Here is a 27,670-nt window from a genome sequence, read left to right as displayed (position 1 = left end):
CAGCAACAATGACTGCATTAAAGGGAAGAGTCTCATAACAATCACAACATAGATAAAAGCCAGAAGAAATTATCCAACCAGTAAACTCGATCCTTAGACATACCACTGAGTCATTCTTTGTTGTTATTTTTCTTTCTTGTCAGACTGAAGTCTTATGTCAGCAATGTTATCAGTCTATTTTTTTTTTTTTTTTTCTGGAAGCGGTCACTAACTGGTAGATGCATTTTAAAGCTACGTGTGGTCATGTTGAAACTGGAAATGAGTGCTACACATTTTGCTCTTCATTGGCGCTTATCTAAAAAACAAACAAACAAACAAACAAACAAAACAGGTTGTTTTTGTCATTTGTTCTGGTATCCCTGCCTTCTTTGAGTAGGATTACAGTTCATACATAAGACACACGTTGAGAGAAAAGCAGGGAATTGCTCACACTGAATCTGATGACCAGGACAGAATTGTCAGAATCTCCATTCTCCAAATACATATAACTTCAACACCAAATGCCCTCTCGCTAGCTTGATATAATAGATATAATATATTCATATATATAATAACATCTTGTCTCTACAAAGCACACACTTTTATGATAAAATTGTCTTTTAAATTGATCTATACATGGGAAACAGCACAAACCCCTGTTCAATTTACACTGATGAATGTAAACCAACATCATTATGTATAGTATCATGTGTCAAATTTTGGAAGAAACCTCGTGCCTATCTAAGCAACAACAAAAAAAGACTGAGAAACAAATGTTCATCTTCTGACAGAAAATTTGTGAAAAAGTAGAAGAATAACTCATAAGAGTGAATCTCTTTAAAGAGTGCATGTTGTACATAACAGAAAATTACAAAGTACCACAAAGGAATAGAACCCTATTTTACTTTCACGAATAACTCTCTTGTCTATTTGAAAGAGAGAGAGAGAGAGAGAGAGAGAAATGCAATGGGAAAGTCTGCAGTAAAATTTGAAAAGAATGAACAAGAATACATCCACTGTGAAATAAACTTGGATATGTTAGGATCAGCAACAGTTAGCAAACCAAGAATCCATGTCAAAGAACATTCTCAGGCATTCACACAACTTCCTCAATACCTCCAATCACATCGCTATGGCAACCTGGAATCATTGAACTCTTCATCATGTGACCACACTATGTGAAGTTTGTCTTCTTTTTGTTGTTTCAGTTTGGTTTCTGCCACATAGTACTAAAAGTCATGTGACAGGTGAGGTGATTCAAACCCTGCCAGCAGTGCTTTTTGTCAAATCACCCATTCAAATCATTGCTATTTCATTTTGCTGTCAAACATTAGAAAAAATATTGTAAATAAAGTTCTTTTTTTTATAAAATCAACAATCTCGTACAAATGTATTACCAGTCTTACTGTGCACAAGTCAGCGTGAAGTGTTTAACTTTTGTGCAAAATTCTTGGAATCATGAACTGAGAGATATGGTAAAATACATATTATGTGTCTTGCTAAGTTGACATGATGCATCATCAAACTGTCACATGATACAAAGGTCACATACCGTGACCTCATGCCAGAATCAAACAAACACTGTGATCCAGTGAAACAAGTTAGTAGAGCTTGCTCCCAACTGGAAGCGTGAAATGTTTCAATGTTACAGAACATAATAGGCACATATACTGCAAACTTCGTGCGGTCACATGACTCACAGTTGATCCATGATTTGTCACATGGTTGTAAAATAAGTCACATGACTGACGTGGTCATGTGACATGGCACTGAACATCTGGTCAGTACTGCAATCAATCACACCCAAGCATCAACCGAAGACGCTGGGTTCAAACCCACCACCAGCCTTCACCCTAAGCTCCCTGGCTTTCCCTTCAACTCATCAATACGTTGAGAATGCGCCGAGTCCAAAGATCTTCTGACATTAGAGAAGCATATTAAAAAATCAGGCATCAGGCAACTCTTGAGGTTAAACAGCCATTTCATAGAAAAAGGTAGTAGAAAGATTGCTGGACACAAACTACTACAATTGCTGAGACTCCATAGAGAGAATGCTAGCAGGTAACAATGGCTGGAACACATAAAACCCATGCTCTGGGGCATGAGACTCCACTCCATCCAGGGCTGCGCACCCCGTCAGCATTGGGTAACTTCAAAATAAATTGGCTCCACCGTTAAATGGTGAAAAGTAAGAGGTCAGCGTCAGGGACGACCTGACCGTTGTCGAGGCCCGGGCGAGGCATCCCGGCGTGCCCTTTCCCTGGAGTCCGGGTACCTTGATTGGTACTGCTCTGGGTAAGGAGCCTCCCGGCCTCTCTGCCTCACAAACATCTCCTCCATCTCAATCTCGTGATCCCGACTGTGTCCACTGCGGGAGCTGGAACCCCTTTCTGGCGGGTAACGTCCTCGCTCACTGCCTTGCGGCCTATCGTCATAGCGATCACGTTCTCTGTCTGCATAGCGATTTCTCTGTTCTCGTCGATCGTGAGTGTGCTCACTCTCGTACCTTACAGCGTCGCGTTCGGCATAGTGCCGCTCCCTTGGACCTCTATCATGAGGCCCTCTCTCTACATCACGAGTCCTGTCTCTCTCTCTTCCATGTTTCCTTCCTCCGTGATGATCATAGTCTCTGTCCTTGTCTCGATCTCGTCTCTCGCTGTCGTAGCCATAGCTAGTCCCTCTCCCATCTGTCGGCGACGCTGGCCTTCGATCGTAACCTCGCTCCCGCTCATCTCGCATGTAATCTCCGGGATGCTCTCGTGAATCGCTGCGGTAACCGCTCTCATAAGGCTCATTGGGGTCACTCCCATCGTACTCGTCCTTGCCCCGTTTGCTGTGGTGGTGGTCACCCTTTTTGTCCTGCCGACCGTCGTGGCTACGGTGGGAGCCAACGCGTGACAGGAGGTTCTGGAGGATTGGTGAGTTGTGTTGTGGACCAGACTTGGGTGGAGTCTGGGCCTCCGGGCCATGAGTAGCCCTCCAGTACGCCTCCAGGTATTCAGCCATGTGTTCACATGCATCCTCCAACTGGTTTTCATCCAAGATCACATCAAATAAGTCCTGGTGGCAAGAACAATAGCATCAAAGAAATAAACATGTATCTTGCAGAAAATGATTTATTGACCTTCTAACTTAAACTCAAATGAATAGAATGGATGCATTACGCACATACCTTGACATACTTGGAGAAAGTTCATTCAACTATCATGTAAGTCTAGACTACAATGTATTGCTTCTTTCTTGGTAGGAACCATGATGTACGGCAAAGACACCATCCTTCTGATTCCCCAAGTCACTACCTCTTCAGCAGTGTTTACTTTGAAAGTAGTTAAATGACAAAGGGTACAGCTTCTGGTTGCTTCTGCAATTATTCTTGTTAGACAGATAGAGAAAGAAAGTTATTTATAACCATCACTCTAATCAATTAATACAGGCCATTTAGAATATAAACCAAGTACAGGTGATTCCCGTTATAAAAAAAAAGTCTTTGGGACCAGCAGTTTTCTTATCCTTGACTCTGACAACTTTTGTAATCTTACCGGTGGACACTGCGCAAGTTTGTCTGAAGCCACTAGTTGAACATTCATGTTTCTACTCTGTGATTTTGACCGTGACTTGATTAGCCTTTGCAGAACCTGTGAGAAAATGGAGGAAAGGCAAGGGGAGAGACACAAGCATAGAATGAAGTCAATCAAAGAAAGAAAATGATGAATAAGACAGAATGTAAATTTAACATAATAAAAAGATTGCCATTAGGTACATTTTGCTGCTGTTGAGAGTTAAGTTTAGAATACCAAATCATAATTTACCACATGGGCGATTTCAGGTCTTTCGTCATCAGAGTTCACAAAATATTAGTATAGTAGACTGCTGGTGCTAAGCTTGAATGAACATTGCGGAGGTTGCTATGAGCATACTTTCTCTTGTCAAGAGGTGAAAATTGGTTACCTCCCCTTGATCACAATTGCACCAGAAGGAAAATTTTGAAGGCGGTTTTCTCGAAACGCTGATTTCCTAGACAACTCGACATGCTCTCATAAAATCATTGATATCTCCGCAACGGAGTACTTTTATGAGTAGTGTTATATATGAAATTATAGCAGAAGAGTAGGGAAATAATGTCATGCCATTTTCTGAAAATCAACCTCCCCGACTTTCGGATCCATTTGTTGTAGCAGGTCACATATGTTGCTTTTATGGTTGTGGGGCTGGTATGAGAGAGAGGAATCGGCATGATGTTGGGCATCTTACCTTTGGAGAGGAGATTTTGACGTAGACAATGATTGGGGCGAGAGAAGTCTTGGCCAACTGACTGGGGTGGTTGATTGTGTCACAGTCTAGGACCACAAGCTGCATGGTGCGTGCTAACTCAAAAATCCTATCTATCTCCGCCTGTACTTCAGCTGCAAGAGAAAAAGGTCAAATGATACAATGAACATTTCTAGGAAAATGTCTGGTCGATGTGGTATGACAGCTGCATGAAGTCTGCCTTGTCTCGGGATGCCCCTGACCAACCAACGATGTAAAACTTATTATCCTCAGCCACACGTTGAAAATTACTCCCCTTGGCGACTTCATGGGTTGCATGCTCCTTTTTTCTTCTCTCTCTCTCTCTTTCTGCACTTTTTTTTTATTACCCCACTCTTGTAAATCATCCCAATTGTTTGTAAATATTGTGATTTTCATTTGATTCAACAAAACATTATAAAAAACACACATTTCTAGCTACTATCTCTTCCCCCTTCCTGCTGTTTTTGCTACACAAATACTAATTGTAGTCTGTTTTGGAAGACATAAACAATGTTCAACCTTGTATATGTATCATGCCAAGAAATACATGTAAACAAGTGATGCTACTGACAAAGAGCTACAGTCAAATGATCTGGACCTGCACTCTTTAAATAAAAACAATCATTCTCCAGCCAAGAAATTATGACTTGTGTCAAACTATTCTCTGTTGCCTTCCTTTATCCATTACAGTTTTCTAAGAATGAGATCATGAACTATCCTACAAGCGTGTATTTTGCTTGCAAACCATTGGCATTAGTGTTTAGCGCATTACATCATGCATATAATTGGGTGAGGGTTAGGATCATGGTTTGGTATTAAATATAGCTCCCTCTATAGTCACGACAGAGTGTATTTTACTACCAGTTTCATGCCATCTCTTCTTCCTGTCTCCAGTAATGTACTGTAAAAGTGGATATTTTCATGTGAGTAATTCTATACACTTGGCCGGGTAAGATGAATTTCGCATTTTTTTTTAATTTCGTGGAAATCAGTACATTATACTGGTACTGGAACATATGGCAGGCAAAAATATTTGCATGCTTTTATTTTTGCACTAGCTTCTGGTTTCACGAAATGCACGGAAAATTCCACTTTTACAGTACAGTCTGTTCTTGACTGGATACTGGTACCATTGCAGCTCCTTTCAAATTCTCTTGGAATATATCAAAACCTTCTGGTTCCAGCTATTTATGCGTCAGAGACACACCTCCCTTACAACCTGTGCTTTGGCAGCTTATCTGACATCTCCTTATAAGCCATCCTAGCCCATTTTCTGAATAATCTGTAGTAAATATGGTGCATATTATCCAGTTGCTCATGGAAACATGTTCCCATTTAAAGTCATGACTTGGATAATTGCAATCATTTCCTTAACTCTACATGGTGACAGCAACTGCACAGATCTCAGCTGACTACAGAATACTAATATATAGTGATGAAGACTAAAAAAAAAAAAAAAGTTGCATCAGGACGAAAGATTCCTGTAGTTTTTTCTTGCACTGCATCTTGAAAATGGGTCAACTATGCTGCATAGGATACTTCACACATCTACTGTAGATATATGTATGGCAGCAAAATAATTTTTTTTTTTTAAATTGTTGATTTTCCAAATAATTTTCAAACATTTCTCCCAGTCACCATGAGACCTGACAAATCAAGCACTGTAAAACCAGAAATTTCTGTGTGAAGTTTTACAAATTTTGCGAGGAGCCAAGATTTGGGAAAGTAAAATGCACATGATCGTTCTTGTCTACACGATGCATTGAATACCAGTGGCAACATAATTGTGGAAGTTCATCAGGTGTGAATGTTTCTGGTTCTAGAGTAGGTTCATCTAAGAAAGTGTGCATGTGTCCTAAGATTTAATGTTTCTTGCTCTCTTAAGTTATTATCAATTTGATTGCTGAATTTCCTACCTATACTGGAGGAGCGGCTGTTTGATCTTTCAATGATCTGTCGACTTTTCGGGTTGTTGAGGACTGACCGCTTAGCGAGGGCAATGTCCGCTGTCACACGTGTAATGCAGATCCTAAACAAGGAGTAACAAATCATATTAAAGCTTAGCATGAGTGATATTCATTATACTTTAATGTTACATGATGTATATCTCATTAATGTCTTTATAATTCATCATCCTGTTCTATAAACATTTATTTCCTACAATGACGAAGCATATTGTAAAAGATCAAATGTTAATGTGTCATGCGCTATATCACTGTCTGAGAATAGAATAAAGTGCTATAACAGTGTCATTTTGCAAAAATGTACGTAATGCTTGAAACAAAACAAGGAGTAAAATATGGGACTGCAGTTTTTAATTACATTTGCCTTGATACAGCTTAGACCGATAAACCACTGAAAATGTTGTACTGTGATTACCGTGAAAGGCATATGGTAAACTGAGGCATTGAGACATTGAGGCATATCAGTGAAAAATTTGTGTGGAATTTGTGAAGATACTTTAGTAGATATACTCTTTATTTTACAACTTGATATTGGGACAGGTTTTTATTTTCATCTTTCTGAGGGCTTTGTTTTGTAACAATAGCTGTTGCATTGACTGCTGACATGTAATGTCAGCTGACATGTAATGTTGCTCCAATAAGTCATGTTCATTTGAACATGGCATGCACAGCTTTCACAGCAGAGCAATATACCCACCTTCCTTCAAATTTCCTTTTCAAGTAATCAAAAAGAGCTTTCTGCATCATATCTGTGACTTCATAACCCTTGAGTGACGGACCAACCAGGACCACTGGTCGCATGGAAGGAACCACATCGTATGGAGGAACGTTCTCCGTCTGCAAATAAGCACAAAAGGAGAAAAAAAAAATGAAGACGTAGATGTTAGAGGTGTGAATGTGTCATTATGTGTCTCTCATTGATTGACAAGTTAGTTTACATGGTGCATACCAAATCAAGCCAAATGTCTAACCAAAAATAACACCTGATAAATCATACCTTTCATTATTTTGACACTTGTAACAACGTAACATTTATGAACACCAGAAAGAGGACAACACCATCAAACATTTAATAAACACCTCAAATGATTAGAAAAGAAGCTCTCCATTTTGTATTTTAATCATGATCATGTAAATTGCAGAGCCTCTCAATTGGTGGGCTGCAGCCCACTGTTGGGCTGCAAAGCTGTCTCAGGTGGGCTGGCAATGTAGGCCAAAAATGAAATCAAAAAGATTTCAATTTATCTATGTGGGCCTCAAAAAAATAAATGAAAAAATAAAAAAATGAAGAGTCAAAGTGAGCCTCGGGTTTAAGAAAGGCTGAGAAGCGTGGATGTAAAATAATGAATACAGATTATTTCCATATTCTCTTTATACATTGCATATAATCATTTTCATCTCATAATTAAGAACACAGTGGATCACTTTTCACATTTCCATAAAATACAGACTGTGTCTGCTATTCTCAAATTATCTGCTGTATCCCCAGTGGAAATAATCAGAATTTATGGGGGCTCCTTTAAATGATTTGATATAGCCTAAAGGATAAAAGATTATGAGGTTTTCTACTCTGCGGTGAGAAAGATTTTAGATAATTATTCCTGGATTCCCACGTGGTCCATATGAGGAGAGCATCAAAAGACCATGACTATATACAGTATTTTACCAGTCATAGATACAAGGAAGACTTCCGAGAGAATGTTTAGGAGACAGACAGAATAATGGAGTAAAAATGCATTGGCAACTGATAAAAATTCAGAATGAAGGAAGGTTCGTAATGTCTAACCTGATGAACAACAGTTCACCAAATTCATGGCATATACAAGCTGAACAGTACATGTGCAAAAATGAGTCAAGATAAGAGTTGATAGATTGATATACGAGGAGAAATGTGAATTCCATTCACTCAATAAAACCCTAATGCATACAGGAACTCGTTCTCTGAGCAGTGGTGAGCAAAACCTTTTCCCTCTTTTGCTTCTCCTTTGGGGGGGGGGGGGGGGGGATGGGCAGTGCAGTTACCTTGTACAAAAATTTTATTTCAACGGCCAGAAGCAGACTCTCTGGCAATAGCTTACAACACACTGAGTGAATAGATTGTTTTTTAAGTGATTGAGCTGTTAATATGGAGAAATATACGCCTTTGCAGGATAAAGTCATATTTCTCAAGGTTAAAAAGACTTGTGTATTATTGTTTATTATGGCCAAATATCCACTTTGTAGAAGGACGTTCTACTCAACTTCTCATGTCAGTCATCCACAAGTAATACAAATTGTCATCATGCAAGGTTTACTACAGAAGGTACCTACATATACATGTAAACGGTATTAGACATCATATACTATGTACAACATGGCTTTGCAAGTTTCTGACTGTTCCTGCTTATGGGAATAATCTTTTAATAAGAGTCACATGTTCAAAGATATCTGTACTCGACATGTTATACTAGAATGTTTCTTCTTTCAACTAAATTAATACTTTTGATCTGTCCCATATATCTGAGTCATCAATTTAGTTTCAAGCCACTTGCTCAGTTCTTCAATAACGAATGATGGATGACTAATTCTGTGGCAGACTCTCAATCCAATCCCGGCCTTTCTCCCCTGCCGATAAATGAACAGAATCAGATCTGGACGACTGGAGGCCATATCATGCAAACAAAAACATCCAATGGCAGTCAAGTACAACTTGTTCTTTTTGCAGAAAGCTCACTAACCATGCAGGTCTTACACTGTCAAACAACAACTCATTGAACCGCATAATTCCAGTTCTGTCCTAGAGGTAGAATAGACTGCGGGATGGAAAGCTTACATCATGTGCTACCTGACATCAGTTTTATAAGACGTAGGGCGTGATGTCAGGAATCAAATTATTGAGATTATGGAGACTAAAAAGTCCATAACAAAATAAAACTCCATTGCAGGTGAATTAAGTAATGAGGAATCTCCATGGACTGATTTGACAGTATACATCTTTGGTAGTCTTTCTAGACAGGTTTGACTGTATACCTTTGATAATCTTTATAGACAAGTTTGACTGTTAGTCTTTCTGGACAAGTTGGACTCAGCGCAAAGAAATACATACAAAGTTGGCCGGGATAACTCTTATATCAGTGCAGGTAAAACTGACCTTCTTGAAGAAAGGTTTACGCTTCTCCTTAGGTTGTGGCGAAATGGTACTTCCTCTTGATCGACTCAGCGTGTCTGCACTTTCCTCTTCCCCCAGACCATTCTGATCTCCATCTGCGACAGAAAAAATAATCACATGAAAATATTTATCATATCTCTTTTTCTCCGGACTGATGGCAGAACTTCTCATTCTCATTCTCTCCTCTACTCTGTGGTTTTACATCACCTCATCATGTTCACGAGAGCTTTGCATGACCTGTTACCTGAGAGAAGAGTTCACACTCTTCAATATTTCACATTTTCTAGCGTACTTCAAAGTTTCAGATCTGCCTCATTCACGCTGGCAAGAAACAGTCCAGCCCCTCAGTGATTGGGGAACATTCGTTCACCAAACTTTCTCTTGCAAACATATTATCAAAAAATGTCAGAAACAACATAAAAGCACTACTGATGATACAACCTTATCTGTGTAGCATTATTTCCTGTGAACCCAGTGGTCTTTGAATAAAGACCAAAAGCGAAAAAAAAAAATCACTGGACTCCAATCAGGATTCATAGAACAATGAACCCCCCCCCCCTTTTTTTTTTTCTTTGCCTCTGGTGTGGAGTGATAGAAACTCTTTTCTTATACAGTAAATCTTTCATTCTGTAAGCTCTCTGAGCCTCACAGGAAGAGTATACCACAGATATCTGTATCGTAGTGTAGTGTATTTCTGTAGGGCCGGGAAATTTACAGGTGCCTGGGAGAATCTCTGTCCGTAATCTGTGAATATTTTTTTTTATCCTGCACTTACTAATATCCTTATTAGACACTGGAATGTGAAAAAAAAAAAGACTTAGCATGGCAAGAAATTCTGTAGGAGATCACAATTTTTATACTCAGCCTTGTGCTATTAGTACACATTGTATTCTGAGTATGGCGTAAAACCTGCTTCAGTGCAATTGTTCACAAACTGATCAGTATGGAGTTCACACAAGCAGAAAGCAATGAGCAGGTGCTTTAGACTGGAGTCAATCCCACAAGGAGCTATCAAGAAAACATCTTTATCTTTCCTCATCATATAGCTTTCTATTCCTATCTTCCACTTTCATATTCTTTTTTTTTTTCTCTCTCTCTCCCTCAGACAGAGACTGGCTAGAGGGTGATATTCTATGTCCACCCCGATTGACATTTTTCAAATGTCAGAGATGAGCTGCAGGAAATTGAAGCAACTAATGTGAATAGTCGATTTGAGAGGGAAATGACATTTCAAAAATGTCAATGTTGAGAAATATACACTAATCATAGCTGATTACATGCATACATTTAACAAGTCTATCAGCTAATTCACATTTTAAATCTGAGCATGTGCACATAAATATCATTGGAGATCTTCTCTTAAAATCGACTTGCAATTATTAAAAGGTATTAAAACCTGTATGCTATAGATATTCATGTATGAAAACCAGGTGCATATCTGAATGTACAGGTGAATGTGTATCCTTTCCAACCAAAAACAACAAAAACCACATTGCAGCATTTACATGTAAATTTACATGTAAATTACTACTCTTGGCTTGGCTGATTTCACCTGCTCTCCTAAAAGATTACTCCATGTTTTGTCAAGTCTGTGGTTTCAGAGGTCACTGCAGACTAGAGGTAACCTTGAGCTGGCTTATTCAAGTACACCCAATTTCAATGGGTCTGTTCACGCACATTTGATTTAACAGGTCTACTGTATATGAATACAGTGTAGTTCTGTAATATATCCTCAAACAGAAATTCCAAAAACAAGTTTTCCTCCGATACATGTACAACAGCGCAGATTTGTCCTTATTCACCACATATGACGCAGTCCCTGTACTATCACTCAGTTGGAAAGGACTGCTACTGGTATGAGTTCTAATACCAGTCGCCAACAGGCTTTCTTGGCTAAATGACTCATTATCATGTCAGTAATGTTGGCTGCCCTATGCTCCTTGCTTGCAGCCATACCTCCGGCTACACGCAGGTAAAGTGATAGCATTCTTCTCTACAGGGCATGCATACGCCTACATGCACCCATTGGCATTCGTGTTGTTGTTGTCGTGGGTGTTCGTGAAAAACACACAACAACGGCTCACCTTCAATCTAAAGGGAAAAGACTTGATAAGCCCCTTACCACAGATCTTCAAATGACTGTATAACTTGTAGATATAGTTTGATAAATAGTCGTGTTTTCTACTGGTTTAAAAAATTAGCATATCTCTCAGTGCTTCAGCCTAGATTACCCAGCAGGTCACAAATAGATGACGTAGTGTGGGGGATAATATTCTGCTCATTCAACAGTCCCTTTTTACTCACTGTGAGTAAACATATAAGATGAAAGAGGTCGTATGATATCCTCATTAATATTTCATCTAAAAACTATCTAAATGTCAATTTATTTCAGGCAATCCCTTTAGTACTGTCATAGAGTTGTAAACAATAAATCACCTTCTTATTTATGTACTATAATTACTCTAAACACACCTATAAGAAACCTTCTGATATTTGTGTACATACTGTATCAGTTTCATTCACCCGTTCCTATGGAGACCATTCTTGTGCTGCTGCAGCACCTATTTTGTGGAATCAGTTACCGGATAGACTTAGGATTGGAGACAGACACTAAGCAATTTGTAAAATCGCTGAAAATTTCTCATTTTTTGTGATGTACCAGATGGAAGTTATGTAAAGTGCATAGAGACTCTACTACATTATCATATGCTGTACAAATGCAAATTACTATTATTTTTATAATTTCTTCTACTACTGCTGTTACTACTACTGCTGCTACTACTACTACTACTACTACTACTATGACTATTACTACTACTACTACTACTACTACTACTACTACTACTACTACTACTACTACTACTACTACTACTACCTTCTGTAGTCTGAATATCATCTTATCACTCAATTCCTGGAATTCCTGCAAACTTATGACATAAAAAACCTACTGAATTCTTAAGTGACTACTTGAATTTTAATGGCATCTGTAACTGCATAAGAAATCATTTCATATCTTCATCTGATGGAAACTACTTTCTACAGGCCCAAAGAATTTACACACAACCAGCAGAAATATCTTATATCACACTTTATGGAGAGCTTAATATCACAGTGACTGAGTATGTGGAGTACTTGATTAATATTACACTGACTTTAATAATACAAGATTCATCTAAAATATGAAAGGTAAAAATTTAGACTGATGGAAAAAGAGCTATAGAGAGGAAATAAAAAAGATAAAAGAATGAGAGAATCAATGGAAAGAATAGGATTTAAAACCTTCATACCAATATATCTGTTGTCGGGAGCAACAAGATGCAGGCCCAAAACGACAGGCAGAGCTCAATTTAGAAATGTCAAAAGCCGAAGCGAGTGGAATACATGAATAAACCAGTTAGGTGTAATTTAAAGGGGCCCCGAGTCCGTCTATGAATTACACTCCCACACGGCGTACATATATATGGAATGTGGGAGGGAGAGAGATAAACAGAGAAAGAAGGAAATCAACTCCAAAAAAAAAGGGGGAAGGCTAAATAAAGATTGGATGCATGTTTTTCCCTTCCTCGCTTTCCTCTGAATCTTTTTCATGAAAGAAGGCGATATTTAGGTCTTTGTACTAAAAAAAAAAAAAGTGAGGTTGGAAATGGAGCTATTCTACTTTATCTCTGTTACACTGCTGCCTTATGTTTTGCAAATTTTACTTTATATTACAGTACTGAATAAATACTTTCCATGAACGATACTGTATGATTATGTACTTTCACAGTACAAATGTTTCAGCTGCAACAGGTGAAACAAAAAGCATGTAAGTGAATTAAGAATAGATGGATAAAAATAGATGATTGAATAAAGGTTGTGTTTTGAAGATTTCAGTGTCATTTACTTCCACACATCAAGACACGCTTTGAAGATCCTCTATGCAAGACAGAGAGAGAGAAAAAAAAGGAAAGGTTTGTGCTGCCATGAAAAAGGGTAAGAAGTCAATACCTCAAGAAACTTGACTGATCACCACTTATAGGCAATTTCAAATATGCACATTTTTCATTCCTCACTTGGATGCTATGTCTGTATCAGATGCTTTCCTAATTTCTGTGTGATAAATATTCCAATTGCATGGATATATAGGCAATCACTGAATATAAAATGCAAGTAAGGACTGTCTTTGTATTCATATAAGGGTATTTCATTTGCCAGTCAATGGTGCATGAAGTTACGTTTAGTGATACGTGGAAAGAAGGCACAGATGCTATCAAAAGCTTCACAGTGCAATAAAAAAAGAAAGTTATCAATCCACAGCGTATCTCAGTAGAGTACACTATGTCTATGACACCCTGTTACAAATCTTCAATGCAGCGACTTTGTGATATCATCAACTCTTTCCTATTGCAATCAATTATATTTCCTCTCTGTATGCTATTAACATAATAAAAAGGGACTTTCCTATGACGCTTCCACATGAGGCACTTCTGAGAGCCATTTTCGTGGTAGTGCTACAGTACATGTACCTCTGAAACTGAAAATTAGCAACCAGTACTCAAGTAACAGTCTTACAGATCACAGCATCTGAAAGGAACAGAGCAATGCAAATTAATGTTGACTTGTATTGATTTATAATACTCTGTCTGTCACTTATGTGGCCGAAAGAATATCTAAATATGTGACATATACTTTATGATAATTTTCTACTATCTTTCTTCAGATTACATGGATACAGCCACACAAAAAACAAAAAACAAAAACACCTTCCTAACCAGGATTCTGTCAATGATATTATCTGTCAATCACTGGTAAAGTACTAATATGATTAACAACAGACATTGGTATACACATTCCCCTAGACTGAGCATAACTTCTATGTTTCCCTGCACTGTCCTTTGGTAATCATAATAGCACTTTAGCAATGACTGACAGATGATTTCATGGACAAAATCTTGGTTAGGCAGGGTTGTGGTTGTTGTTTTTTGTGGGCATATCCTAGTAATCTGAAGAAACATAGTAGAAAAATTATTATAGAATGTAAAGGCATGCATTTAGGTATTCATTTGGCCACATAAGTGATGTTGAGGGTATCAGGAATCAACACACGCTAACACACAATTTGCATTGCCTAGTTCCTTTAACTACCCAACAGAGATGACGACAAACAAAGAATACCTTGGAAAAGCTCAAATGATATAAAAGTGAAGACAGGCTCACCTGGAGTGGGTGGTGTGGATCCTCTTGAATTGGATGACTTAGAGTTAGGCAGACCGGTAGGGAAGTCCCCTAAGTTGGAGCTGGAGCTCAGACCACTGGTGGATCTGCTGTGACGAGGGGAAGCCAAATGGTGATTGGTCTTGGTAGCGTTAAGGGGGAGGGTTGCTGCCTTGTTCTGGAGAAACGATAGGCCGGGGAAGCTGGAAAGGCTTCCCTTACTACTGGGGGAGGAGGGGAGGGTGGCATGGTGGCTACTCTTGGTAAAAGTTAGATGGGAGATCCGGAGGTGAAGAGGGGAGGGTAAGAGGCCGATCGCATCATTGAGTCAGGTAAAATGATGTGTAGTAAGCAAGGGAGCAGGTCATGGTTGAAGTGTGAGGTCAATTTTTTTTTTTTTCAGTATGGAAAGTATTGTTTGGGTTAGGGCACATATTTGAGGGATAAGGAATAGAAAAGCATTTAAAATTATCATGTTCCATTCCACGAATAGAGCATGAGTCAGTGTGGCAGGACGGGTTTAACCAGCAGTAGGAGTTTGTTAGTCAATCGACAAAAATACAGGTGTTGGTCATGAACAGATTGTTCAGAAGTTACGGTTAGAGTAGCAGATTTGAACAACAAATGTTAATTGAAAACGATACAAAAAGACCACTCAAGTCATGAATCATTAGTGTAGAAGGATTGAAAATGTCAGTCCAAAGTAAGGACAGCATTATAAGGGGAGAAAACATCTCAAATTCGGCAAGATGTTGAAGACAAAAGAAGGGTAAGAATGAAACCATGGAAGATAAGTTTGTAGTTAACCACACACACACACACAAACACACACACACACACACAAAATGATAAAAAAAGAAAAGACAAGATGCAGTATCAAGGGAGAGTTGATATTTTGTTCAAGAACAGGAAATCAAATAGAATAGCAAAATAATTTGAGAGAGATAGGATAACAAAGACAAGTGGAAGAAAAATAGAAATAAAAGGAGAGAAGTGAGAATCATGGCCATGGTAAACCATACCAGGGAATAAGACAGAGAGTAAGAAAACAGGAAACAAGAATGAAATTAATCACAGAAAAGATAAAGAAAGAAAGTAATTAGATGAATTATCCCATTGATGTATTTTTTGTCAGAAGTCCGAGAGGTTTAATGGAAGAAATAGTGTTGAGATGGACGTATTAGAGTTTTAGTTAAAGAAACCAAAACACACAGCAAGAAATCACAAATATGAAGAAAGGAGTTAAATCCACACACACAATTAACAGGTGGAAATGTATTCATTTCATTTCAAATAGTTAGATATCATGATGTGTGTAGGGGTTAGCACACAATTCATTTGTGAAGAAAAAAAAATGGAATGAATGGGAACAAAATTTGATTTCACACAACATACGGACATGAAGATGTGTTTAACAATTGTGTTAAACCACCCAGAGAGATGTGCAGCCAAGAGAAATTTAGAATGAGTAATTAATGGGATATTTTTAAATTTCATTCATGATAATCATCCAAAGTTTAGTCAGTATAGAAAAAAGAATAATCATTACAGAAAGATTGTTGCCAGATGGATTATCAAATATGGGACAAAAAGGAGAATTAAATAATGTATCACAATTTGAGTGAAATTGACAAGTGTAACACACACATTAAAAAAAAATTGTTGAGTAGATGGGTTTCAAATAAGATTTTAGAAATGAGAATTGTAAGAAATGTGAACGGTTAAGATGAAAGTCCAACAACAACAAAATCAGTTGTGGGCAGGTAGGGAAGGGTCATTTATCCAGGTTTTGACGTCATTTTGGAAGTAAACCGTTGGCATGTCGTTCAACGGAACAAGGCAGCAAATGATGTCATGGTAACGCATCATTCATCATGAGCAAAAACATGGAGAGCCAAGCACAATCCATATCATGGGCCACGACAATGGAATCAAGAAACAAATTACATGTCAATCAAATCCAAATTCATGTTGTGAAACGTGAACAATCAGAGAGATTTCAAAAAATCCCAAATGAAGAAAAAGAATTAACTCAAATGTCATGCATGGATTCCCGGGTGCATTCCATGATGGTGATCAATGTCACCCAAAACAGGTGGCAAGAGCAGCATGCAGGGATGAATGAACATTCATAGCCAGGATCATTGAAATAATCATTGTTCATGCAAAGGACACATTTCATTCAATTCATTTCATAGACCAATCAGGATGCAGTAAGTTGAGGAGGGCGGAGAAATAAAGAGGACAAACAGGATGGGGAAGAAAGGATCAAAGAAACAAGTTAGTTTAAAGAACAAATTTCAAAAACAAACTCATTAAAAACAATACAAAAAAACTTATAAAAAGAAACAGATATAAAAGCAATACAAATTTTATCAAATAAAACAAAATAAATTAGAAAATAAGTGAAAACTCGAGTCAACTATAGTTTAATGTTTAGTTTAACACAATCAGATAAAACAATCAAGTGATTTATGCATCAATTGCAAGGAAAGTCTACGTGCTTTTTTGAAGGTTTTGAATCATTGCTTTTATTTAGTCATAACTTCAGATCTACAGTGTAGAGTCAGTGTTTTGAAGGTTTTCTGAATTGATGAATAGAAGTGAAGAAGTGAAGAAAATAAGGAACTTGAGAAGTGGTGACAATTGTTCAAAAAAGAGAAAAAAAAAAAAACAAGATCAGAATCATTGGAGCCGTGTTTGTTCGAGTGTCCAGCATGAGTGTTTGATGTCAATTGTTACAGTCAAGATTATGGTAAATTCAATTTTAAAAGTATATCAGATATACAGTAAGTGTAGTTTCATAGGCCCTTTTGTATCAAAAACATATTCTTTTCGTATTGTGTCTTGCCTTTTCCAATGTAATCTCATATTTGTCAGTCACTGTGTAAAGATTCAAAAGTCAAAGCATGTGTCAGGGATGATATCAAATGAACCTCAAAGATGAAAGTTGTTCTGACTGAAACTAAGAAGTCAAATCACTTTTGAGCAGCTCGTTTTTTGTTTTTTTTAATCTTTTCCTTCGTTATTGATTATAACTTCATCCTACGACTCTCTTGGAGTTCACAAAGAAACCTGCTCATCATCACTGTGAGTTGCTTTAAAAAGTGGAATAGGATCTAGGACATAGTTTGTGCTGCAACATTCTGCGTGTATCCCCCATTCTGCGATACATGACTTGCAGTCCTATCGAGAGCGCACAGTCTGCACCTGTTCCTGTATGAGGAACATCAAACAAATGAGGCAGGCGAGCATGTTTTCACAATCAATCTACTGCATGAGAGGCAGGAGCGAAGCATGCCTGTGTTGGAAGACCATGTTATCCTTTCATAGGGCAGATTATAATACTGTGTTGTCGTATGCGAGCTGCGCTCCTTGCCTCGATTGATGAGGTGGGTTTAACCTGTACCATCATATTTAGCCCTCCCCCTGGAGATGAGTCTACATGGCTGACTCAACCAGGAAATGAAGATCAGTTGAAATTGGGAGATGAAGTCAAATTACCCAGCGTTCTACTTCAATGCACACTGACTGTGCGTAATGCAACGCTAGTCATGTGAGCAGACCAAAGCCAATCACAAAGCAGGGTGGGGGAACGAAATGTACATAGTGCATTATTCCACTACAGTGATCAGGTAAATGCTGAGCAGTTTTTTGGTTTTTATAGATTCATTCCTACACACTAAAGTTCTCATGGCACCAGAGGTATATTTCTTTTCCAGATGTCTTGATGACAAGAATGTCACACTCTAGTACTCAAAAGGCTATGACATATCAAAACATTAAAGGCACATATCAGATTTCTGTGTTACTTTCTAAGTATTTGTCCCGAAATGCCTTTTTTATCTTATGGTACATTTTTTTAACTCATCTATCCATCATCATGTTATTGCAATCAGTAACCTCACATTCAACACCTTCCAAGCAGCCAATGTTCTATAACGATGTAATATGTCTTGACTCGCAGGTTGAATTAGTCCTGGTGCTGGTTAATCTCCTTTGATTATTCCAGCACAGCTTTAGCAAGGTGCTTGCATCTTTTCTTTTTCTATTTTTTAACTGATGGTAGGACTGTTTTAGTTTTGTTTTGTTTTGTTTGTTTGTTTTGTTTTGTTTTGTTTTGTGTGTGTGTGTTTTTTTTTTTTTTTTTTTTGGGGGGGGGGTCTCTCTTTAATCAACTTTAATCAATCCCTTCAAACCTAGCACTTCAGTTCAATATATAGTCATGAAAAGGTCACACATTGTAATCTCAATTCATCTGTATATAGTTTGCCCTGGAACACCACCCCACTTGGCATCATGACATGTTTGGTTTGAGATTTGGTGTGGATATCTCAGTGCCTATGTAGCTCTTATTGGGGGGGAAAAAAAAAGTGATATTATTTGTGCCTGAAAAGATAATGATACTACAGTGGTATCTTCGTCATTAACTTTAAACTGTAAATTTATAAGATTTTGTGTTAATCATATATCTTGTGTACTGTCTTGTAATGATTATCAGCTGAACTATTAAATCAACTCTCAAAACATTATGAATATCAGTTCAAATGCAAAGAGAAACTTAAACACAAACATTACATGCTGTAACAGATAATTCATAGAAAAGTAATTCAAAAAAAGTGATGTAAGAAAATAACATAAAGAACACAGAGAAACAGTGTACAGAAAAAAAGGAGGTACAGACAACAGAGGTAATACAGGAAGAAATTTGATTCAATAGGTCTTATGGGATGGGGAAAGGAATCCACAGATTTTCAGCCTTGCAAAACTTATTGATTTGGAATCATATTACCAATATACCTTTGAATATATATTTTTAAGGCATACTATAGGATACAAAAAGACACCGATTAACACTTGGCATTCAGCAAGTAACCACCGGGAGAGTTTTTTGGAATTTGTTCACTGGAGCAGGCAAATAAACACCAACGTTTAAACACTTCCCCCACCATGGCAACAGGGAACCCCAGGGTTGTAAAAAAATAATCATACCTTCGTGCATAATCAAACTCGTTTTGCCATTTCAACCTAGAAATACAGGTGAGAAAAAACACCTTTGAAAGAAGTGTTCATTCTTGTACTTTGGATATATGGTGGAATATCAAGGATAAGGCCTTCACCTTGAGAACTGATGTACCATTCACAGGGGATACCTGTTTCATATGATTTCTTAGTCTAGGTCATTTACAATTGTGCTGCTTGTCAATAAAGAAAAGGCAGGACAAAGGCATAATGCAAAGGAACATTGAGAGTAGCAGAGTATGAAATAAATATGTAGCAGAAGACAAAGTTGACATTGGTGTCTCCCCATCTGTACAATTGTGTACCATAATACACAAATCACATAATGGACTAATACATACACTGACAGAACACAAAAATCACACACTATATACACTATCAAGAGTGATATATCTATAGAAACAGAAATTCCCGTATTATGTAAAGAGACAAAAATTCACAGACAGTCGTGGAAACAATGCAGTTTTTGAACATTTGTCAAAAAAGATTTGCGCACTAAAAATTCAGTTCAAGCAGCAGCTAAAAATGTGAGCATTTATATGCACACAATGCAATCTGGATGATTTTAGACTTAGCACACGTTTGTGTCCATCTGTGCTTAATGAGAGAAAAAGATGTATTCAAGGCTTCCATGACACAGAAAGAAGATATATGATTTTGACAATCATCATTCACAAATGAATAAAAAAAAAAAGGAGCAGTAAGAGGCCAAACTCTGAAATCAAGATAAATCCACCACATGCTATCAGCTCAGATACATCTTCCTTCTTCTGGTGGATATTTGACATTCAGTCATTAAATTTGCAGTTCAAATTTATCCTTGCTTATTTAGGGTATTCTTTTTCTGTGATAATTTTTGAGACCAATTATGAACATGTAAAGAGGTCATCTCTTTTCTGGCACAAATGAAGCACATGCCACGGTATGTTTCCTTTCATCAGCTCTACTATAACACATGAAGACATCATTTTGCTTCACCAAGCTAGTCTCCATTCCCAGACTTGTACTCACTTTCCAAGTCTATTTCTGCTGCCAGAGGTTTGTAGCCTCATGTTTTCCAGCTTGGCAGGGCTGGGGATGAAGCCTATATCGGCTCCTTCTTTGACTAGCTTGCCTATCCACCAGTCATTGTTGTATTTCTGTTGAGAGAAAAATAAAAGAACAGCTTCATAATGTAATCCTTATAACCCAACTGTGCCACAAAATGTAATAGATTTATGTGTATTATTATCATTATTATTATTACTTTTATTCACTTGGCATTTCAATATAAAATACAAAGAAGAAGTCATATTACATGATATAAAGAATGTGGTGATTCAATCCTAATGGCTTGTGGCACTACTCAAGGACTGTAGAAAGACATTTAGGACTATGAAATGAAGCACACTAAACATTTGTATGTTTTACTCCTGCATAACCAGTTTTGTTCATGACTTCATGACTTTGTTCAGTCACTGTATAACACAAATAATGCTGTAAAAGTGGATATTTTCGCGCGACTAATTTTTCGCGCTAGGCCAGGTCAGAAGAGTTTCGCGTGTTTTTAATTCCGCGGAATCAAGACATCACGCACAGGAACGTATGGCAAGCAAAAATATTCGCGTGTTTTTATTTTTGCGCTAGTTTCTGGTTGCGCGAAATGCGCGAAAATTTCAACACCGCGAAAATTTCCACTTTTACAGTACTGAAAGCAAAAATGCACATTATCATTACTGTGTAAGTCTCGATAAACATATGACTACACCAACTTTCTCTTTTGCTTGTCATTGCAATATTTATTGATATTAAAATAAAGAGGGAGGTATTTATTGATATTAAAATAAAGAGGGAAGTATGGGAAAAGAACAAACATCTTACATAAGATACTGCACTATCTGAATGGTTTACTAGTGCATTTGACTAAAACATGAACTTCTATCCTTGGCTACATTAATATGGGAAATAATCTGTTACCTGCAAACCAAATCTGTAACTCAAAAAATACATTACCTCTTTTATATGTAAGAAATCCTTGACTTCAAATGATATTGCGCAGCCTTGAACCGGTGAATCATCATCTATTGACCCATCGTATCCTACATTTGTTCGCACCGCAAAGGCAACTGGCTTTGTCTGTGAAAAGAAAATCCAAACGTTGAAAATGGTCACAATGCTTCATCGTAATCCTTACATTTCTAATTCTCAGAGCCGAGCTTCACAGAATCTACACAGCTGGCTTTGCAAGGATCACACAGCTAGTGCTCTTGGATCCTCTGAACAATCGCCATGGTAACCAGTGAATTACTGGTCTACTTCACACAGTAACGAGTTCCGATACACGGCAAAGCCAGAGTCAGTCTGGAAATGTCAAGGGTTGCCAAGATTTTCCACTTAAGCCACTGCTGGAGAAAACACGCTGTGCCTCACACAGTTTAGTGTGCTCAAAACTTTACTGTCACTGACAGATGCACAGGCCAGTGAAAAACACAAGGCAAATCATTACAACCCATGAAAAGTGCTGAATTCTATGAAAGGTGTTACATATTCTTTGTGGTTTTGATCTTATAAATCTAGTGCTTAGTACTCTGGAAATATTAAAGTAATGACAATCATGTATTTCTTTTTTAGACACATACAAAACAATCACAAAGCAAAACACAGACAACTCCTGATGAACTGTTTTCCTCTTGTATGTGAACTATTTAGCACTCACTGTCATGTAGGCATCAAGAGATATGGATGCTGTCTTCTTTGTTCTACCTTAATTAAAACCATCCTGATAGTTTTGTTTACAGATATCTAACAATCATGACTCGAATGGCTGTATTTTACACAAACTTTTACTTAACATATCTGCTGCTATATACAGCATGTATTTATATAGTACACTAACTGAGTCAGAATGCAGTGAATAACGAGATGCATACATCATTAGACATACCGTCGCTGGGGCAACAAGACCTCGTATCTACAAAATGTCAAATGTTCAGGAGAGCCAAAAAACATGGCGGCCAAAGCACTATACCGAATGGGACAGCCATTCCTTTGACGTGCCATGGTGGCTTCATTTTTGGGGTAAGACATCTAGGATTTGGACAGGACATCACTTAACCGATTATTTGACCATAAATGCAAAAAAGTAATTTTCACCAAAATTGCAGATACAAGGTCTTGTCACCCCAGCGACGATATTGTCAGCATATCATGTACCATTATGACCTTCATTGGCATGGGTAATCAATTATTTAAAAAAAAATGAATAATGAATAATACACACATGCATTGTACAACTGCAGGGCTCGACCTTAGCGGGAGCCCGGGGACCATTGGCTCCCCAGAATCGCTACGGGCTCCCCAGAAATGTATGAAAAAAGCCCGGCTGGCTCCTTAAGTTTTTTTGCCGTAGAGCCTCACGCTGACGTTTCAAGACAGAATCATAGTTTATGTACACACTCACACTATCGACGAGAGCGAGCGGCCCCGGCGCGCGCAGCGAGCCCTGACGCTCGAAGTTATTATCCCTGAAATTGCAATATAGACTACACGCTGAACACGTTTCATTCTCCAGCCGGCCCACGTTGCCCGCATGTGTGTGTGTGTGTGTGTGTGTACCCGACGTATGTGTGTTCGTATCTTCTATTATAGAATAGTGTGCGCACATGCAATTCGCTGCTTGCGTACTGTGGACACCGAACGGAACTCCGCGCGCCTGAATCCCTGTCGCCTACGGACCCTGGATGTTTACATCGTTCGCCCAGAGAGGTGTTTCTTCCACCTCCCTGGTTCGCCCTGGTATCCCCATGTGTGGCCGGCTGGGGAGCGTGAGTATGATAGCTAAGCTACACACTGTAGCCAGCTGCCACTATAAACAGTACACTATTTCGTTTTTAGTCGGGGTAGAAGCGCTCCTTTGTGCAATGTCTGCTTCATTTTCTCTACTTCTTCCGCTTTTCCCTTGCCTCCCAAGTGCGAAATGATTTTTAGAGTGTTGTGTGTGTGTTTTTGTAACGTTATTGCATCATTTTTCTGCAAGGAAGAGGTGAGTTTCTGTTCGTGTATTGATGTGCACTGCAGCATGTGCAGGTGAAAAGCGTTCGAGCTTTCTTTCCCGCGAGTATCGTGGAAACTCGATGCATTTCTAGGCCTATTAAAGGAGATCTCATATAACAGAATACTTATAACAAAGTATTTTCCAGTCAAAATGAATTAATTTCCTTTGTTTTGTATCGTTTATTGATGATCCCAAGGTCCAAGGATCTCGTCGCAATACAGAGTTTCCAATGTGTATTAATTTTCGCGTAGCTTCCGGTGCTGCAAACTTGCTAGGGCCTATTAAATCCTACTTACTACTAAACTTATCGTTCTATTTCTGTCGTTTCTCACACCTCGTTTGGTACGATTTCTTCCATTTTATATCACTTTATCCGTTCCCTTTATACTTTGAAATATTTGAACGTAATTCTTTCAAGTGTCTCGCACTGTTATTTCCGTAACGGCGATTTCTCCACTTTGTGTCTTTGCTGCAATACTTTTTCGAATCGAAGCGACGTGTGTTGTCTTTTCTAAATATTTGTGTTGGTAGGTGTTGATACTTTGTATTTGTTATTTATTTTCCTCGGTTTTTATCTCGAGGGACTGTGCGTGTTTCTTAATGTTGATAGGAAAAGGCTAAAATGATCTGAGTGATGTCTGATGGTGATGATGAAAACTATGCTGGTATAAAAAGACGGCTTACTGCATGCCGAGTGTACGTGTCGTTCGTTTTATTTCACTTTCCCTCTTATTCTTCTTTCCCCTTACTCTTCTAAGTTCTTTCCCCTCCAAAGAATGGTTAAAAAAAAATTACATACACCTCACAACAAAAAGATCCACGATCTACCAACCTTCGTAAAATTAAATCTAAATGTTCAATATCGGCAAAGAATAAGGGGAAAGCATGAATTACAATAAATTAGAGCGAAGAGATTGTGAAATACTGAATACATGCGCGCAGTCTCTTCGGCTCGAAGAAACTTGACACCCACCCCTCTACTCCCCTTGTGGAAATTTCCACAAAAGCAGGTGCCACACCCAGGTGCGTGCCAGACGAAAGAATGCGCGCACTGGAATAAACAGCGTGTAAATATCCTGGAAATATCGATCGAAGAACCAGCTCATTAGTTGAATTAAAGGAATCATTGCAAAGATATCGTGATTCTATAGCCTTTCTTTTGGCCCATATAGTAGGAAACATCAAACAGTCGAATATAGTGTACTTAATCGAATATCTTATGTTCCCTGAACAATAAAAAAGGATCGATTAATCAGTCAATTAAAAAGGTAATCACAGAAATACTTAAAAGGTATCGTATGCCAAGACAAATTCACTATGAGTAGGTCCAATGAGATGCAGTCATCACCTGCTTAGACAGCAAAATCATGACAATTAATTTCAGTTCATGCTCATCATAACTGCTTATTACTTTTCAAAGTTTTGGCTATCAACATTCGTTCGTAGGTGTTTTTTGTTTGTTTTGTATTTTTTCCTCGTGAAAAACGTAATGACTTCTTCATATCGAATGTAAACTGCATGTTTACCGTAAACAAGCCATCAGCTCAGCTATGGCGCATTCGATCCATCGAACTTGCAGTAACCTCTTAGGCAGGAGCACATGGCGCATTCCTTTAAACTTGAAAGTATAACCACGTGTTTGCGCATTGGCGCAACCACACACAGCGCGGCATTTCGCGATCATCGTTATAGCAGACTTTCCGATTCCAGTTAGGGTAAAAGAAATTGGAATACCAGTACTTTCGGAAAATACTGATGTTTAAAATCCAGTAAAATTAAAAAGCCTGAAAACAACGCATGATTATGTTTTATAGTAAACAATAGTTGGAAACAGCGAACAGAGTTTTGCATTCACTGACACAGAAGCTTTCTTGAGAAGATGAAAGCATTCCCCCTCCCCTGCTAGATAGTGGAAGCTTCCATAACCAGCCCAGCAAGTTTCTGGAGGTACATACATGCACTTGTAGTCTTGTACACATGCATTGAGAGAAAGCAATCAATCAACTCTGAACATTGCGTAGTTTGGATTCTTTATCATGCTGGTGACCAGCTCGATACTTCAGCATGTGTCGTAATGTTATGTTAAAGAGCTTGTAGACCTTAAGTCGACGAGTGTAATTCAAAATGGCAAAAAGAGGGAGATGGAAAAAATACAGATTCTGGTGGAAAATACGGATTTTGGAGCTGCTGAGTACGGATTTGTGCTTCCAAAGCTTGGCAGCTCTGCTGATCAATCAACATGTGGCGTTACATAATTGTTTCTAACCCACACCTTGCAGCTAAAAAAAAGAAGAACCGAGAAAGAAAGACGATATGATCAGACCAGGGTAAGAAATTACACAAGGGAATGGGAGAGGGACCACACAAAACACCTACACACACACACGCAGGTGCACATGGCAGGCACAGTCACACACACACACACACACACGCACGTGCGACGCACGCACACACACACACTGTGTGTTAGAGACTAAGAACAAGGTATCTCAGGCTTGTGTCTGTGGAGAAATGCATGTTATATCTAAATGAAATCTTCTCCACCAGGTTAATACACGCAATAGACCTCTACTGCTGATTGTGACTGAGGGAACCGTGGCTCCCTAAAACTCAATTTGGCTCCCTAAAAAGGTCCCTGAGGAGCCCGGCTGGCTTCCTAGAAAAAAAGTTAAGGTCGAGCCCTGAACTGGTTTTTAAAATGTGAACAGGATTAGAAAAAAACAAAACAAAAACAAAACAGGTGTTCTGCTCTTCTAGCTATATTGTAGATATATTACTACATTTATTTAGTAGGTCTCATTCTAACTGTAAATGACCCAAATCATGAGTGATAAAGATATCCTACAAATCTCTACAAAACACAGAAGCAAACATCCTTGCCCTTCTGCAAGCGTCAATAAAGCTTTTAAAAATGCATTAATGAAAACAACTCCCTCCCCTCTAGCTGTATCGATTAACACTCCTATAAAGAAAGATACGTGAGAGAAAAAAAAAATGGACTTACATCCAGACAGATTTACAAGCAATACAGCATCGAGCAAGAACACCTGTCTAATTCTCTCTTTCAAGTTTTAATTCAAGTTCTAATTCTCCCTCTCCATCCATCTAAATTTCTCTTCCTCTATTTCTTTCATCAGACGCCCCGACAGCATGCAAACTTACCCTAGCTTTTTCTAATTGTGCTAATGCTTGTCTCTCTGTCTCCCTCCTCAACGCCTCTCTCTCCTCATCCAGCGAAAGGTCAGAATCAGAAGGCCGGCCGTAATTTGAATCTTCCGAACCCTGCAGCATATAAACAGGTAGAGAAGAAAGAATACATGGATATTAAAGTGATTGAAAAAAAGACGTGTCATGGGCTACGTTCAAAGAAGGTGAATATATTTCACATGAGATGAATACACAAGATATTATGCTGATAGAATATTCAGAACATGAGAGCTTACGACTCTGGGAGCATGTCAGGTTGCACGTCCAGTCTCGCAACTCAAAACCGCACACTATGCCACCAGACCACACATCTAGGCTTACTTTTTGATACTGTATGTGACGTTAGTACATATTTTACTGTAGGATGATTGGCTGACAGTCCCACGACTCTTCGTGAAAATTGAACTCGTCAAATCTTCACAACTGGCATAGCAACTCAGTTGTACAACTGGAAACTGGCAAGGCCGGTGACGTCATACTTCCGGTGGCAAGGTCATACTACCAGTGAATCGCGGCAAGGTCATATAGTGTGCTGTGGCCTTAAGATCATGTTAATCCTTGAATGCATGATAGTAAAACCCAGCACTTGACATGTAGCTCTTTCTGCACGATGCAGAGCACAGAACTACACAAAAAAAGTACGAGATAATATTTCTGATTCCTGAATGGAATGTCAAGAATCTCAGCATAACATACACACATCACCACTAAAGTCTTAGTGATACATAGTCAGAGTAGCAATGGTGATAAGCTTATGATGTTCTGAATCTTTCTGCAACACAAAGAAGAGAAAGTGATACATCTAGAATGGGTTGGAATAATAGGTTATCACTT

General features: G+C 38.4%; 1 protein-coding gene across 2 annotated transcripts in view; it reads right to left on the bottom strand.

Annotated features, from left to right (window-relative positions):
- Nucleotides 1-341: 341 nt before the first annotated feature.
- Nucleotides 342-27,670, bottom strand: part of LOC140245412 (voltage-dependent L-type calcium channel subunit beta-1-like) — a 127,151-nt gene continuing 99,822 nt past the window's right edge. For both annotated transcript variants that reach the window (XM_072324988.1, XM_072324989.1), the window contains 10 exons: nt 26,792-26,911; nt 21,589-21,711; nt 20,608-20,735; nt 14,578-14,681; nt 9,364-9,476; nt 6,931-7,070; nt 6,186-6,298; nt 4,231-4,382; nt 3,519-3,614; nt 342-3,039 (listed from right to left, as the gene is read on the bottom strand). In XM_072324988.1, the coding sequence (XP_072181089.1) occupies nt 2,182-3,039; nt 3,519-3,614; nt 4,231-4,382; nt 6,186-6,298; nt 6,931-7,070; nt 9,364-9,476; nt 14,578-14,681; nt 20,608-20,735; nt 21,589-21,711; nt 26,792-26,911 (1,947 nt within the window). In that variant the 3' untranslated portion in view covers nt 342-2,181. The remainder of the gene's footprint in view (nt 3,040-3,518; nt 3,615-4,230; nt 4,383-6,185; nt 6,299-6,930; nt 7,071-9,363; nt 9,477-14,577; nt 14,682-20,607; nt 20,736-21,588; nt 21,712-26,791; nt 26,912-27,670) is intronic.

Source organism: Diadema setosum, chromosome 22, assembly GCF_964275005.1.
Source record: "Diadema setosum chromosome 22, eeDiaSeto1, whole genome shotgun sequence".
In the NCBI taxonomy this organism is placed as follows: domain Eukaryota; kingdom Metazoa; phylum Echinodermata; class Echinoidea; order Diadematoida; family Diadematidae; genus Diadema; species Diadema setosum.
The sequence above is the reverse complement of the archived record's forward strand: the minus strand, read 5'-3'. Positions and strand labels throughout refer to the sequence as shown.